Source organism: Protomyctophum parallelum (genome assembly GCF_964188405.1).
Source record: "Protomyctophum parallelum genome assembly, chromosome: 1".
Taxonomy (NCBI): Eukaryota; Metazoa; Chordata; class Actinopteri; order Myctophiformes; family Myctophidae; genus Protomyctophum; species Protomyctophum parallelum.
In genome coordinates, this window is record NC_139697.1 from 28,508,374 (window position 1) to 28,525,691 (window position 17,318).

General features: G+C 42.9%; 1 protein-coding gene across 3 annotated transcripts in view; it reads right to left on the reverse strand.

Annotated features, from left to right (window-relative positions):
* osbpl10a (oxysterol binding protein-like 10a) overlaps positions 1-17,318 on the reverse strand; it is a 106,675-nt gene that overhangs the window by 29,794 nt on the left and 59,563 nt on the right. For all 3 annotated transcript variants that reach the window (XM_083779837.1, XM_083779836.1, XM_083779838.1), the window contains exons 6-7: positions 15,567-15,819; positions 8,302-8,429 (exon numbers count right to left, since the gene is read on the reverse strand). In XM_083779837.1, the coding sequence (XP_083635963.1) occupies positions 8,302-8,429; positions 15,567-15,819 (381 nt within the window). The remainder of the gene's footprint in view (positions 1-8,301; positions 8,430-15,566; positions 15,820-17,318) is intronic.

The window sequence follows — 17,318 nt, forward strand, 5'->3', positions numbered from 1 at the left end:
CAATCTCAAACATGATTCAGCAGCACTATGTCTATGTGAGTCTATGTGAGTGTGTGTACGTGTGTGTATGTGTGTGTACGTGTGTGTACGTGTGTGTGTGTGTGTGTGTGTGTGTGTGTGTGTGTGTGTGTGTGTGTGTGTGTGTGTGTGTGCATGTTTGGAGTCGCAGTGTCATCAAAGACCCACGGCTTAACTACAGCTATACAGGAGGAGGGCTTGGTACCAGAAGAAGATGGCCACAATTTGAAAGAGTGAAATATCAGTAAGATAACAGATGCTCTTACATTTTACAGAATGACAGATGAACTACAAGAACAAGAACCAAAATAGAAATGGAAGGAGAGCTTTATATTAGGGTTGTCCCGATCGGATCGGGTGAACGGAAATCGGGGCCAATCACGTCATTTTCAAATGATCGGAATCGGATCGGGAGCGAAAAAACATGATTGAGACCAGTATCAATATTATATCCATATCATGATATTAGACTGGATATTGTCTGTGATTTGGGATATTGTACTCTTGTGATATGGCATAAACGTGTTCTATAAAATATAAATATCGGATCGGGAAAAATCGGTATCGGTAGATACTCAAAATCAAATAATCGGATCGGGAGCAAAACGTGATTGGGACATCCCTACTTTATATTATTATTATTATTGTCTCCACCAGGCCGAAGGCATGTGGGGAGAGTATGTTTTGCACTCCGTCCGTCCGTCCGTCCGTGTGTCCGTCCGTCCGTCGGTCCGTGAGCAGCTAATCTCGGCCACCGTTAACCTGATCGATGCCAAATTTTGCACACACACTCCCTGGATGCCAACGATGAACCTCTGCCCCAAACTTTCCACAACGGCCTGTTATAGCGCCACCAGGAGGCCGCTTTGTGCAAAACAAGTTTTTGCACAGTACACCTACAGATTTTGTCCAAACATCACGCAAATTGGTACACAGTCTCTCTAGAGCCATTCAACGAAACCGGTCTTTCAGATTTCTCACACTCCATCCTGATTGGTTAAGATTGGCTTCCAAAATTCACAGGAGTGCTCAGTTTCAAACAAAATGCTGCAAATCATGAGCACATCGCGTGATTTCCGTGAAATTGTGCACCCACATTCCCACTAGGCCGAGGACGAAAGAACAATTTCAACTCAGACTCAAGGTGGCGCTATAACTGGCCGAAAAGTGTTTTTACCTCTAACTGCACGGATCTGTGGATAACTTTGTATGCCAACTCCCTAGAGGCCAAGGAAAAACCTTTGCCTGGAATTTTTCACATCTGCTCTTTATAGCGCCACCAGGAGGCCCACATATGTAAAACACATTTTCTATTATTACTCCTTCAGATTTTATCCAAATTTCACGCAAATCGGTATACACTATCTCCATAGTCATGTGATCAACACGGAGCGGCACCATTTCCCATCTTCCATCCTGATTGGCTAAGATTGGCTTCCAAAGCTCACACGATTCGTCCATTTCGAAAAAAGGCCACAAATCACAAACACAGTGTGCAATTTCCGTTAAATTATACACGCACATTTTCACTAGGCCGAGGACGACATGCCACAATTTTTTCCTCAAAATCAGCCTCACGGTGGCGCTATAACAGGCCAATTCCTGTTTTTAGCTATAACTGCATCGATCTGTATACAACTTATGTATGCACACATGGAAAAACATTGTACCTGCATCCCTCCAACACGAACCTCCGGCCCAAATCTTCCTCAACAGCCTGTTATAGCGCCACCATGAGGCCACAACCTGACCTGCCCTGGTGGAGACCTGTGCCGATTGGCACTTTGTCTAGTTATTATTGAATTAGGTGCAACCCGCTGAGACTACTGTATGTCACCTTGTTAATTACTGAGGATATTTCTGCAGCCATCCGATGGGAATAACAGACTACAGGTCTTGAATCAGAAGTCTGGTCAGTTTGTTGCTTTGCAACACATTGCGCAATAAATCCTGTTTAACACACTCATATTAACTCAGCGGCTGTAAGGCCATTTCTGTAGGTAAGTAATGGTAGCAGCAAAGCCAGCCTATTGGGTTAAACAGCTGTTTGTGCGTGCGTGCGTGGGTGCGTGCGTGCCAGACTTCAAATTCGTTTTCTTCCTATGGAAATGAAATTAGATACACAACTCAAACTACAGAATATAGAAATATATATATATTTTAAAACCATTAAAATAATTGGTTTCGATTACCGTGACAACGTACAACTACTGGAAGCATTCAGCACTAATTGGTAGGAAGCTGTCTACCCGAGTCCTGATGGCAGCGGCTGTCTACTGAATTAACTCATCATACTTTACACAATATCATCATTACAGGAGCCAAATTAACAGAGGAAAGTCACGCTTCCTCTCTTCATGAATTCTGCACATAAGTACACAACGAACAGCTTGACAATTAGCTGTGAATAACTCTTCACTGCTGTTGACTGCAAATACATAAGTAACCATTCCGTAAGTCATAATAAGTCGATAGGAAAATTATCATTAACATCTCTCCCGTTCTCTAAATGACACGTCTGCTGGGCACGGCAGGATGTGCTGTCTTGGTAACCCTGGTGGGGAACTTATGCTGGCTTATGTTTGTTCATTCAGTGCACGTATCAGGGACAAAATGTCACCTTCCTCCCTCCAAGGCTCAAATGAAACGGTGGAGTGGCTGCATTTCAATATGACCCGACAGGGACGTTTTAACGCCATATTTAACATTCCGGGCCTCATGAGAAGGAACGACGGAAGTCAAACATTTTGTACAACGAGGGTATAGTTAGAAGACGTGAAAAGCTGACAAAGTGGTGCCATAAATCTTAACATGGTTATTCATTGTGAAGGATGTTTGAATATTGAATATTAAGACAACACAGTCAATGATTCAAATGACTTAAATGATGAACTGTCACAAAAAAAAGGGAAATGATGCGCACACGCACACGCACACGCGCACACACACACACACACACACACACACACACACACACACACACACACACACACACACACACACACACACACACACACACACACACACACACACACACACACACACACACACACACACACACACACACACTTCGATTTCTTTATTTGAGTCCACATTTATAAAATACATTATCAAGGGCACAAATATTTTCAGTTGCTTCTGATATACTACGCACTCGAAACATCACGTGTCTCAGTGCTTGAGTCCAAACAAGCCCTAAATGTAGGGGAGAGCCGCCAAGGATGTAACATTTTGCACGTTTCATTTTTTTACTCAGAGATCCGTTTATCTACACATGTAATATTTTCAGGCAACGGACCTACACATGTCTGCTACCATAAACCACTTCAAGTTATTTTTTTTATAAAACAGGTCGGGAGTTATTAAACCGAACGTGGACGCTGTTCCAGTGTTACAATTGCTGCGCATGTCGGATTAATTGTAACGGCATGCATGATAAATGTAACAACGCTAAAAAACATCATTAAACATATCATTTTCAGCTTAAAGCAATTATATTTCATTGAAGCAACTCCTTAGCATTGTTTTCATACCATGGATGTGATAAGAAAATGTATAAAAATTTAGGGAAATATTAAATAGTATCGGGTGTACCAGTTTGGGCTTTTTTTTTTTTTTTGGTCAGAAATACATTGATTAAACAAACGTTTGATTTATTGAGTTGTACAATGTTATACAACCCTACAATAATTTTAGAATACACTACACAATACAATACAAATTTAGAACATATAATATTGGCCAATATGTCAACTGTGTAAATATGACCTATAATGGTAATTGAATGGAGCCGGCGTGTGTTACAATTGATCCACTTTAGCAAGTTTTCTTTGCCGTTGCTTACAGACCAGAATGAACGTGCATTCCGTCTAAACACGATGCAAACTAATGAAGAACATAAGCATGAAGACATCCATGTGGATTTTTATTCACCAACATCAAAGAAAAAAATTGTAGCACACATATACTCAAGGTGTAAAAATTTTGCTTTTTGAGAAAAATCAGTTTTTCGCCAATAGCTCCCCGTGGGATGAAGGTAAACACTTCAAACTTCCTGGGCACGTAGAGTACATTGCTGTACACATACTGACGCGATGGCGTCATGGTGGCGTTGACCAATCAAGAGATAACGTCCATGTTACAACCGTGAAGCTCCCCTACAGAATATAGGCAACACATGAACTTATTCACAGCCAACATTGGTTCAAGGTTCAAGGTTGTCTTTATTTGTCTCCCTTGGGAGAAATTTGTCTTGGAGACAGAGTCACAGCTGCATACAAATAACAGACACGTTCACATACGAAAAGGAAAAACACCCATATAGGCCTACACAAAACAGAGATATTGCACACATTCCCTTGATAAAGTGCAACTAGTCAAAAAAGTGCTTTTGGCAAACCCTGAATCTCTGAGTCATTAAAGTGCATTTGGCAATCTCTGATTGAGCATTTTGATTGACAGGGGAACAAAAGAGTGTTTAAATCTATTATACACACACCGTGGAGTTCTATACCTCCTACCGGATGGCATTAGCTCGTACTCTCGGTACAATACATGCAAGGGGTCAGATACAATATTCCGAGCCTGTCTCAACACTGCTTGTTCAAAGATGGCCTGGGGAGTGATGGGGGGGAATTAAAAAACTTCAGTGCACTGTGTCTAAATATGTTGCGACTGCAGGTCGCAACATGTTTCAGGCACAATGCAAGGAATAAATGCATTCGCCATGTATCGGAAGGAAGTCTGATCCAATCATTTTTAGATTTCTCCAGTTTAATCCTGCGTTTAGGTTTTGTTGTTTTCAAGATCTGATTTTAGGCATGTTTAAACCTCCCGGAAAATCCGTGTTGAGGTTCTTAATCCACTGTTTTTCATTAAAACGTCTTTGTCCTACTGTCCAGTTGGGATTATGTTGAAGTCCAGTGCATTTCAGAGCTTCAATGCCATGAGCCATGAAATGTTGCACAAACCTTGTGGTTGTCTTTTTTCCATTGTTAATATTGTACCTGTGTTGTCCCAGCCTTGTACCTATTGTTTTACCCGTTTCTCCGACATATTGTAAACCACATTTGTCACATGTGATTAAGTAAATGCAGTTGCTGGTTCTAGTTGTTATTTGTTGTTTAATCTCTAACATGCGTTTTGTAGTTCTATTTTTGACTAATTGTTTGGGTTTGAAGTATTCTGGTCCCTCGCGTGCTGGTGTGTTGATTTCTTTTAGCTTGCTGTGTACTAGATAATCTTTAAGGTTTTTGTTTTTTCTGTAGGCCGATATAATTTTATAATCTTTTAGAAGATCATCCGTTCGGTTCTCAAAATTCCTTTTTATTCTGTTGTTGGCTAGTGTGCTCTGTGTTGAATAACTGGTTATCAGGGCTAATTTAGGGCCTGGATCTCGTACTCTTACTTCTAGGAAGGTACTTTGAGCTTTCCGGAGGAATGTCCTAGTGTAACCTCTTAGTCTGAGAGCCTTAAATAGTGTTTTGCAAGCTATTTTGAAATCACTTCTTTGCGTGCAAATCCTGTGGAATCTTAGTAGTTGTGATTTGACTATCCCTGTGTAAGAGTGTGTCGCGTGAAATGACGTTTTGTGTAATAGGGCGTGGGTGTCTGTTTCTTTAAAGAATACTTTTAAGTCTAGTTTCCCATTTCCCACCGTGTTCTATACCTCCTACCGGATGGCATTAGCTCGTACTCTCGGTACAATACATGCAAGGGGTCAGATACAATATTCCGAGCCTGTCTCAACAATGCTTGTTCAAAGATGGCCTGGGGAGTGATGGGGGGGGGGGGGGGGGGGGGTGGACATGCCCATGATCTTCCCAGCCATGTTTGCTAGCCTACTTATTTGAGATTTGTACTTCACACTCACAGTTAGATTGCCAAACCAGCTGGACATACCGTATTTTAGGATTGACTCTATACTAGCTCTGTAAAAGGTCAACATGATATTTACACTGACTCTTACACTGAACACACTTCAGTCAGTCATATTACCAACACCGAAAGTAAATCATGGGTACAAAAAGCACCTTCTCCTCCAAATAGACCGACTGCCTATATTGGAGGAGATTGAACAGTATGTTGCAAGCTGCTTTGCCTTACACTTGGACAACCCTATAATCCTCAAGCCTCTGACCACTAGCCTGTGGACATGGCCCAGGATGCACGCACGCACACACACACACACACACACACACACACACACACACACACACACACACACACACACACACACACACACACACACACACACACACACACACACACACACACACACACACACACACACACACACACACACACACACACACACACACACACACACACACACACACACACACACACTCTGCTCAATGCTCCCATTTCTTTTGGGGCAAGCTGCCAACAAGATCAATGATGATCGATGATAGAGTTCCAGATAGCAGCTGGCTTACAATCACAGGTCAATTCAAGTTTAATGTTCAAGCTCAAAGCTGCAATACGTAACTTATGTCCTACCCTGGATTTGAACCCTGCATGGCCTCCTACGTGAGAGACTAAAAGTCTGCTGCACATCAAGACGAAAATTCCTTCTTGGCCAGTGGATATACTGAGCTCATGATCTTCAGGCAGCACTACTTTTCAACCATTTATACTGACATACCATTCATACTTCCTACTTCCTACTCCTACATGACAACAACTATACAACTATACATTTCTAACAGAAGAGTAGGAAGACCACCTTCAACCACTGCAGCTGTGCTAGCTATATTGTATTAACACACTTTACCCTACAGACTGGTTAAAGGAGAATTCATGTAGGGCTTATGGTAGGGGAAATAGCCAATAAGGAGGTTTTGCACAAAATAACACCTGGACCTCTTTGGTGGGTACGTAACAACTACAAAGAAAGGTAAGAAAGCCTTCTAGCATGGAATTCTCCTTTAACCCGCCTATACATTCAGTTGACCAGGGTCCTTCAGGCCTGGTGCTCTATACGTTGATCACTCCTTTTACCCTCTACAACAAATCTCTTCTCCCAAATTGGCCCATCTTAACCTCACAATGTGACGTGTTGTGAACTGTGACGTGTTGTAAACATACCGGTACAAACTTTTGCAACCTCACCAGAAACTAGTAACATCCCATTCCTGCAACAACACACAACCCCCGAACCCATATTATGTTCCTTTTGGAAACACAAAGCACACCCCATCTACGGCGGCCTGCCTTTCCTGCCACTGATACAGAGAAACAGAGAGCCATCAAGGCAGACATTGTTCAGTTGTCAAGTCTGTCAGTCAGCCAGGCAAGGAGGGAAGCAGATAGACATTATAAAGCCTTCCTCCTGGGTTGTTTCGCGTCCCTCGCCGTGTCTCTGTGTGACCCACTTATCTGACAGCACCGCCGTTCAAACTTTTAACAGGCTTGAGTCGCTCAAGAAGAACAGATGAGCGTGTAAGACGGGGCACTCATTTCACCATCGCCGTCATTACCACAGATGTGCTAAATTTGGGATGAAATACCATAAAATATGCATCTATCATCTGTGAATCTTGAATGCTGTGATGTATGGGTGGAAACCCTTGGCCCGACAGAACCAAATAACTGCTCTCAGATCATGATCATGATCAAATTGCTGTTTAAACTACAATGGGGTTTGTGTCGTAACGCCAGACATTTGGCCCCAGATCATTCAAATACAATTACACATCAAACTGAATCAAATTAGTTTAAAGCACATTTTACACACGTCAAATAGCAACAATAGAGACTGTAGAACACTAGGAACAAACAGGCTGAGGGGATAAAACCACAACAGAGCTTAACAACAGCCAATGGGAACAAAACAAAGACAAAACCTGCAACAATAACCACAGCCGTGTGTGTGTGTGTGTGTGTGTGTGTGTGTGTGTGTGTGTGTGTGTGTGTGTGTGTGTGTGTGTGTGTGTGTGTGTTGTTGTCTGGCTCTTAACGTGGAGTCTGAGGACCCACAGGGGTCATTAAGGGGGTTCCAGGGTTTCCCCAGATGAATAACTGATAGTTTTAGGTACAAATGGGACTAAAAAAAATATAAAAAACATTGTTCTTAAAATACTAAATTGAAATGACCAAATCTGCATACTGACGATGTCACTGGTATACAGGTTTCGGAACAATCCAAAGCCGTCCTCTGAGACACAGAGCGAGAACGTAGAGAGAAATGGCGCCATCTTATTGAGCACCAACTACATGAAGAAAATGGCTGTCTTCGTCCTATAAAGTTCAAATGTAAATGTTGAACGGTGGGTCTCTCACCTCAGCAGCGTGATGGGACAGACTCTTTTTCCTGAGGGTCGGCGACGGCTCGGCTGACCGCAGAGCCCCGTTCTTCAGACGCTCCCCCGCTGGCGGAGACCTGGGCACGGTCCATGCAGGGACACCATCTGCAACGGGACAACACTGCGCCGTCACAAACAGAACGCGGGTTGCGATATACCAGTGGTTCCTCTCAGTCAGGGACCCGCCCAAATTAAAACCGCTCATTATTTTTAAAGATTTTCTGCCAGGGATCCGCCATAGAAGAATATTTGTGCTGTTTTAACCCATTAAGACCTGAGACCATATTATTCTACAAAATGTCTTCTAAATCCTGACAGTTTTCTGAAAGGTTTTCAGTGGTGCTCAAGCTTTTTTATGTCAAAGACCGACAGAATTATCTGTATTTGGCCGCGGACATTCGCTGTGAAAGAATATATATTAAAAGATTTGTGCCACATTTTCACGATTTTTCTAAAATAGCAGATCTACAAGCTCATATACTGTAAAAGGGTTTAAGTGGTTAAACTGTTCATCAGACTCCCATTTTGAGAACCACTGAGACATACTGTATTGAGCAACAATAAAGCCTGTGTATTGACGGTACAATTACAGTAAATTACTCTTGTTCTTTTGGTCAGAGGAGCACAAGACGATCACTGAGAAATGTTTCGGAAGAAGAACAACAGAGTGACAGAAAGGGCCTGGGGAGAAAACGTTGTGTTCTAGTGGGGATTCATATGGTGTTGTTTTCTGATGGCAAAGATAGAAGATATTAAATTTCACAGATATGAGGCCTGGCTGAGACAGCCTACTGTGATGTGAATAGACGAGACAACCGGAAATTGTGCGTGCGTGCGTGCGTGCATGCGTGCGTGCGTGCGTGCGTGTGTATGTGTGTTACAGTACTTTCATTCCATTATTATCAGACAGAATGTTACTCACACTTTGGCAAAAAGGTCAGGAAAGGCATCATTCAACCACAGAATTAAAGGACCACTTCACCACTGTTCAACCTATCTTCATATAATTGGTCCTCACTAATGTTAATGATAAAATACCACAATTTTTGTCTCATAGGAGGGCTGTGGGCAGATCAGAAACCCGTTAAGACGTTTCGGTAGCTCCCCCATCGGCTGACTACAAGACTATATGTTTATAAGTTAGTTAGCTAGTTATAGTTTATTTCGGTCATGAGCCATATGCAAATATGACATTTCATACAATGAAAACAATAAAAACAAAAACAAAGCAGCACAAGACCGCTAGACCGAAAAGTTGTAGGCCTAGGCTGAAGTTTTAGTTTAAATAGTACCTACCCTTCTTACTTAAAATAAGCTACAGGCCTTAACATTTACTTTTTGAGGCACTTGTCCTTCGAACAAGTACATTTAACATTCACTTGTCCGGGCACAAAAGTCACTTGTCCGCACACGGACACGCAAATACTTTTTAAATCAACTAACGGCAAGTTGGTTTTAGTAAAGTGAATAGCCTCTGTGATTTTACATACATTTCATGTATTCCAAATACACAGTCATGGGTCGGTCCTATCCGCGCACGGTTAGCAGACTGACCTCGTCGGCATTTAAACTTGTAGCACTCCGTGTCCACTGTCCACTCACCCAATAATGAATTCCTAAGACTTGGAGTCGTTTTGGGGACTAGTTTGAAAGTTCTGGCAGAAAATGTGAATTTATTAAAATATCTCCACTTTCACAACATCTCTCACAACATTCTCTCCGGCGAGGGGCCCGGAATGAGTGCAGGACTGAACATATCAAAACTTCCTTTAAGAAGCACAAATGTATTGGGCACACAAAATAGGTGGTGTGATCAATTACCTCACACTAATCGCAACACACCTGTCAATTGTGTGCCCCATACGTTTGTGCTTCATATTTTCAGTCAAGTTATTCCTCGTGCTATTCCCTGTGGAAATCTTACGTTTACTTAACATACGTTTTCTGCCAGAACTTTTAAATGTATATGGAACTAGAGTACAATCTCTGACTCCAAGTCTTAGGAATTAATTACTGGGCGAGTACACACCCAGTGCTACAAGTTTAAATGCCAATGTGCTCAGACTGCTAACCGTTCTTTGGCTGTGAATTTGGAATTCATGAAATGTATGTAAGATCACAGTTATTCTATGGCTATTAACAATAATGGAAAGGTGATGAAATTTAATTTAATAAAAAGTGTATTAGTTCCCGTTATGCCGCGACGACTCGTCGCAGTCGAGCATGGATCTCGCTCTCTCTCATTAGTTGGTTCATAATAATCTGTTCTAGTTATTGTTCTTATAGTTCTCTTCTGTAATATAAATATTGGGTTTGTGTTAGTTTTAAATGTGTTCCCCCATATTTCCACACAATATGTAAAATACGGGACTAAGACATACATGTAAGACCTTCTGATTCAAAACCATGTATTGCAATATTTTATTGTATTTTTAGTAGTTCAAACACTTATGGCTTTATGGTGACCATAGAGGACCATGCCATAGTCATGCTAACAATTAAAGCAGCTCATATCTTACACATTTATATGGCTATTAGTGTAGAGGCATCAATATTGTAGGGCAGTATAGTCTACTATTAATGAAGAGATAGTGATACCCATGGCTATCATGACAGCATCCTTAAGGTCAAAGGTTACACACATCTTTCCTTGACTACACTGCCATGTATAAATTAAGCAAAGAATGGCCTAAAAATAGATCTTTAAAGGGATCGTGGTTTTTTTCTGAGCTCAATTGCACCCAAAAAAACCTGAACTTTTAATATTCAGTATATTTTCTGTGGTCTGGGGTTTTCTGGCTCAAACAAGTGCTCTGATTTGCCTGTGGACTGTGAAGTACAAATCCCATATATTACATAAGGATTTTCTAGCACTGTTGAGGGATTTTGCCTTTTTTCATTGCAGCTCAAAAGGCTTCAGAACACACAGAGAAAACACTAGACCACAGAAAATCCACTGAATGTTCAAAGTTCAGGTTGTTTGGGTGTAATTTAGGTCATAAAACCTAAATGAAAAATAAAAAAAATATGAAAATGAATGTCATGAAACCTTTAATAAAATGAATGGCGTATGAATGGCGAGCAGCCACAGCCTATGCTGTTATATAGTGGAAAGCAATGCCAGTCCTGAGTTTGCTTGAAGACGTGTATCTAGTCTCTAAAACAGACCAGGCGGGATGGTCAACTGACAGGAACTAAAACAGACCAGGCAGGATGGTCAACTGACAGGAACTTTAGCAGTGTCTGTTAGCTAACAGTGTCTCTATTCTCTAAAACAGACCAGGCGGGATGGTTAACTGACAGGAACTAAAACAGACCAGGCAGGATGGTCAACTGACAGGAACTTTAGCAGTGTCTGTTAGCCAACAGTGTCTCTAGTCTCTAAAACAGACCAGGTGGGATGGTCAACTGACAGGAACTTTAGCAGTGTCTGTTAGCTAACAGTCTCCAGAAATACTCTGCATCTGTAAACATAGATAGCATTTTATGTAGACATAGCACTCTATAGTGTATACGTATAGTTTCATTATATAGATATTCCGCTGTTAGATTCTTAGCTTACGTATGATTCATGATGACTATTTTTGATGTATTTGATGAATTACCATGTTTTTGTTCTTACTTCACTCTGGATTAAGAGCGTCTGCCAAATGCTTAAATTGTAAATTGTATACTGTAAACGATTAATGACTATTGATTTGATGATTGTTTATTTGAGAGGTACTCCTTCAGGAATAAAGGGAGCCTTAGTTGATGCATTCCAAAAAGTGGATATATTTCAGAAAGGATATCGGAATAGTGAGGATATTTTATTACAGAATAATAATGTGAATAATTAATAAATAATAATAATAATAATAATAATAATAATTAATAATAATAAGAATAATGCGACATCACAAGTAGGTTCTTCTAGCACAGCTTCTCAAAAAATACAAAAATATACTCTGCATTGTGAGTGCTTTTAAAGTGCAACTTCTTACCACTATGTTCTGTGGGTCAAAAGTTTGCTCTCTAGGCCATAGAAAATATTTGCTATCTTACGTGTTTTCACTGTTTTGACACATTTTATGTATAGGCAACTTTTCAGTGGCATTGAGAGCAAGTTCTCAACAAGCATTGGAAAGTGTTTTGCAAAATGTGCACATCCTCACAACAGAACTAGAGGGATTTAGGTTTAAAAACAAAAATCGGCCAAGGTACGCTTAAACCACTTAAAGCCCCTTTTTATCTCTTTGGATCTCTTTGCCCCAGAATAGGGATACTTAGGGTTCAAGTGGTTAAGGTAACTGGCACATTATTCTGAGATGTCACAACAATGCACCAGAAACAGGAAGACTCTTTTTAAGAAAGAGTTTCTGTGCCATTGGATGTGTACCACGGGGTACTGCGGGAGGAGCATGCAGGCCAACAGAAAGGCAGTGAACTGACAACATGACATCATGCAGTGTGTGTGTGTGTTTCCAATGGCATTACCTTCCAGTTCTGGGCTGTGACATCAATGCTCCGCATTTTGTGCTGCCCAATTCTGACCGAACATCCACGTCCTGCCCAACTCCAATCTCTCTCTATCTTTCTCTCGCTCGCTCTCACGCACACGCACACGCACACGCACACGCACACGCACACACGCACACACACACACACACACACACACACACACACACACACACACACACACACACACACACACACACACACACACACACTCCCACCTACAGTATGGTGCACACACTACCATCCTCTCGTTACATTTGACATGCCATTGACTTCTCAGCTCCATAATGCACGACTCAAGGCACTGAATGGTTTTTTTCTCACATCAGACTGTTGGGGAACAAAGACGGTGGCAATGCAAACCATCCATTCCTTTATGGATTTTCATCTCATGAAAGGAAAGTGCTCCACATGTGGAGGGGGGCCTTCAGCAAGCAGAGTTTTTTGGAGGTGGAGGAAGAGGAGTAGAAGCAGGAGGCGTGGGAGGAAGGGGTGGTGGTGGGGTGGTGGGAGGAGATCCAAGAGCAGCCAATCTCCTCCATGACAGCAGCTCAGAGTGAGCAATCCGACTCGTGACCAGCGGCGGGGTGTGCATGGTGTTTTGTCGTGGGAGTTCAACCAGGACGCACACGGTAGGTATAAGCAGCCCGGCCGGCACAACTATACGTCACAGCGTCTCCCGACGCGCTCGCCCCTCGTACGCAGAGACTCAACCACGTCACCTCGTCGGGTCGTTTTGCGGCAGTCCTGAGCCCGGAGGGACCACTGTGCCAGCCAAAACCTGGTCCCACCTCATGCTTGGCTCACAACTGGAGCTCACAACCTTTTGCACCCCATGCAGTGGCAGCACAGTGGCACTGTGGCCTGTCCTGTGTGGGACCGACCGACCAACCAACCAACCCGAAACAACCCTCCCCCGTCGTCAGCCACAACACCTCCCCCTGCCAAAGTGTGCCAGACAACACCGAGCACCCTAAAGCCCTGGTACGGGGGCGTCGGGGGGTACATGCCGTAGGCGAGGCGTAGCTGGACCCCCACAAGACTTGTCAGCCAGGCAGCGGACGGACGGAGGTTTGTACTTGCAGCCCGGTGGTCCTACACCGCACCAGGCCCTGTCTGATGAACAGGTACAGGGCCGGCTGGCTGTTGGCACAAAAGGGAACAGAAGACCCACAAGGCGTAAGGACGGACGGACAGCACCACCACAGCAACTCCGACCCGAGTCAGAACCCACTCAAGAGCCCCAGCCCATGAAACCACTCCATTAAGCATTAGAGACAGAGTTGACTCCACTCTGCTGGAAAACAGAACCATGTACAGAGGTTAGTTATTATCACAACAAAAGCAGAGTTCAGACCTAAGCTTTGTGATGAGATACAACCGTTTTAATCACGATGTATACTTTGTCTTACAATGGTGTTACACGCAGAAAATTGCTGATGCATTTTTGCCATTAGACACTGTAAAGTGATGCAGAGCAAATTCCCAAAGGTCGGAATGAACCCATACAGACCATAAATCTATGAGAGCTAAAGTACAGGACCTCATCCAGACTTATGCTCTACTATCCACTGGTCAGGCTCCCAAATATTATCAATAGAGGGGGCATAGAAACACATATAAGAGCCCGCAGGCTGAAAAGGGTTTGCATTGAAAGATCTTTATTGGCTCCATTTGGATCTGGCACAGAGATGATTAAACATGGCAGAGAGATCTGAGGGTTTTAGGCACCAATGTGGATTTCTTTGGCAAAGACTTATTAGGCCTAATCCGCAGAGAGAAGTTAGAAGTGCATAGTATTAGTTATTCACCACTTAACCACAGATGCACAATGCCGCCTCTGTAAAGGTTTGGGTTGAGTAGACAGTACACAAGACAGCTTGCCATGATGTAACTACAAGTAATAATCAGATATCTTCATCTCGCCAATATATGGAATTACATCACAGTAAGGTAACTACACAAGAAAAACCTCTATCAAAGTGTCATTATGATTTTACCACAAAAATAATCTTAAATTATATATACAGTATATAAAAAAGAAGCCAATCTACAAGCTCACCACAAACAATGCGAGGCGTTGTGAGCTTGTACTGTATATCTGCGATTTTTCTTTTTTAACATTCTCGGCTATAATGCTACTGTATGCCCGAAACCGGGATGCCAGAGTTAGTGGTTAAGGTTGTCTCATTCACACATACAGTACACACATTAAAACCCCAATTGTTTTTCTTACATGCACTTAGCACATTGTCCGAAATGCTTCTTCATAAACCATGTAAACAATATTGACCATAAATAGACTTTCACACACTTGCATAGAGTTGGGCCCTGGTGAAGTTACCACTTTAAGAAATAAATATTAGGATTTCAATGCAAAACTGATGACAAGACAGGAACATCAATGAATGGGGGGGGACAGCACAACACAATAAAGAAACCACACTAGTAACAACTATAAATTATGGAAGAGAAAAGATAATGGAGAAAAAAAATTCAAACAAACATCCGGATGCAACATTCAACAACATTTACTACAAACATTCAAGTTCAAGGCCCCCATCAGGTAGGGACAAGGGCCACAGTCTAGCTCCGCCAGGTGGCCCTTGTCACCAGCAGCGGCCGACTCTGGCGAAGGAGACGGGGACGGGGAAGAAGACAGAGGAGGAGAAGAGGGAGACGAAGGGGTCGGGGGCTCCAGCAGCAGGGTTGGAACCGGGAGGCCCGGGACCTGCTGGAACTCACCGGAGGGGTCTTCGTGGTGGTCGGTGTGGTTGGCGTCAATGGCGTGGGAGAACTGGGACGGAGGCCTGCTCTGGCTGTGGCTCTGAGACTGCTGCAGGATGTTCAGGCACTCTCCCAGGCAGCTGAGGGTGGCAGCGGACGTGGCTTTGAGGAGCAGCAGGTCGTGGTCAAGGCAGGAGACGGGCCCTCTGCTGGGCAGGGAGTCGATTGACTGGACCAAGGATTTCTGCTGACCCTCAGCCTGAGACATCACCTTTAAGTGGAGGACGGAGATGACAAGGAGTCAGGAGACAAGGATACTTTGGGACAGACAGCAGTCTGTTATTGATTGATTATAGACGGGTACTCTTGTGTGGCCAGACAATCAAGAGATCTCAGAGGTCTATTGATTGTCACGGCAGACTCAATGGTGCAACTGTGTACCTGTGGTGGGGGGGGGGGCACTATTCAGATCCCTGAATAGTGTTTTTGCATAGTGTGGTGCGGATTGTTATACATCCCATAATGGATGTAGATGTCCACAGACATATCAGTAAGCAGAGATGAATGACTAATACTGATTCCACTAAGCTATCTTTTACATACAGTAAGCCAGGGAACAGTGAGGGACACCGGATTGACAAGGACTGTTTGTTCCTCCTGGTACATGCAGCGTATACTCGATAGAACTCATGGGTTCTTCTGGGGGCATTTCAAAGCACCCTGACATTTAGTGTACATTATCATAAATGTTTAGGTCACATTAGCCGTTGTCTTGTCAGTTTGAAAGTCCAGAGTTTATAATCCAAAGCAAAAACTGAAAAAGAACCTGAGGCTCCAGTCCACATCCTTTTGAGGAGAGACAGAGAGAGAGACAGAGAGAGATAGAGAGAGAAGTCCAGCTGTGCTTACAATATTGTACCCTTTCTGCCACAGCCTCTGCAATCACAGACGGTGCCAAAACCTTCACCCCAACCAGCCTGGAACAAACAGCTTCACGGGTGTGCGACCACTTGTCACGACAATGTCTGTTGGATTGCCTGCACCTCCCTACAGTACCTGCCCGCTCGCCTCTCATTGAAAAGGAATTACTAGGTGCCTCAATCACTCCCCGTGTGAAAATACCTTTTAGGTTGGACCACGGTCCCTGAATTTCATACATAAAATGTATGTAGCGAGTGCATTTAATGCACTAGTTTAAGAAGAGTTTTCAACCAGTGTTCCGGCGACCACCAGTGGTCCTTGAGGGGGTTCCAGGTGGTCCCCAGCTAAATGATGGAGAGTTGGTAATCAAATGGACCCTTATAGATCTTTAACTCTTGAAAGTGTAAAATGAAACCAAATGGACACTTACCATTTGGTTTCATTTTATGGCCTTAAGAAGTCACAATTAGATAATGTCGAAGAATTGTTATCTGTTGTCTCTCCTATGCTATACCAACATCTTCAACAAACAAAATCTTATCCAATGATAACAAAATATTCTTTAGTTTGGGTCTGAGGCCAATTGGTGGTCCGTGGCTCAAATACCAAAAACCTGTAAATAATGGTCCTTGATATGAAAAGGGTTGAAAACCACTGTTGTAGAGGGATTTGCATTTCCTCCTCACTCTCTGGTGTTTTCCACATTCCACTTGGAAACACAAAGGAGAAATGAAAATCAACAAACAAGGGTATTGATGTTGTAATAGGCTATGTAGCTATCAGAGGCAATAATTGAATTAATATTTGACCCCCCTCTGAGGGAGGAGTCAAGCTGGTTGACTCCAATGG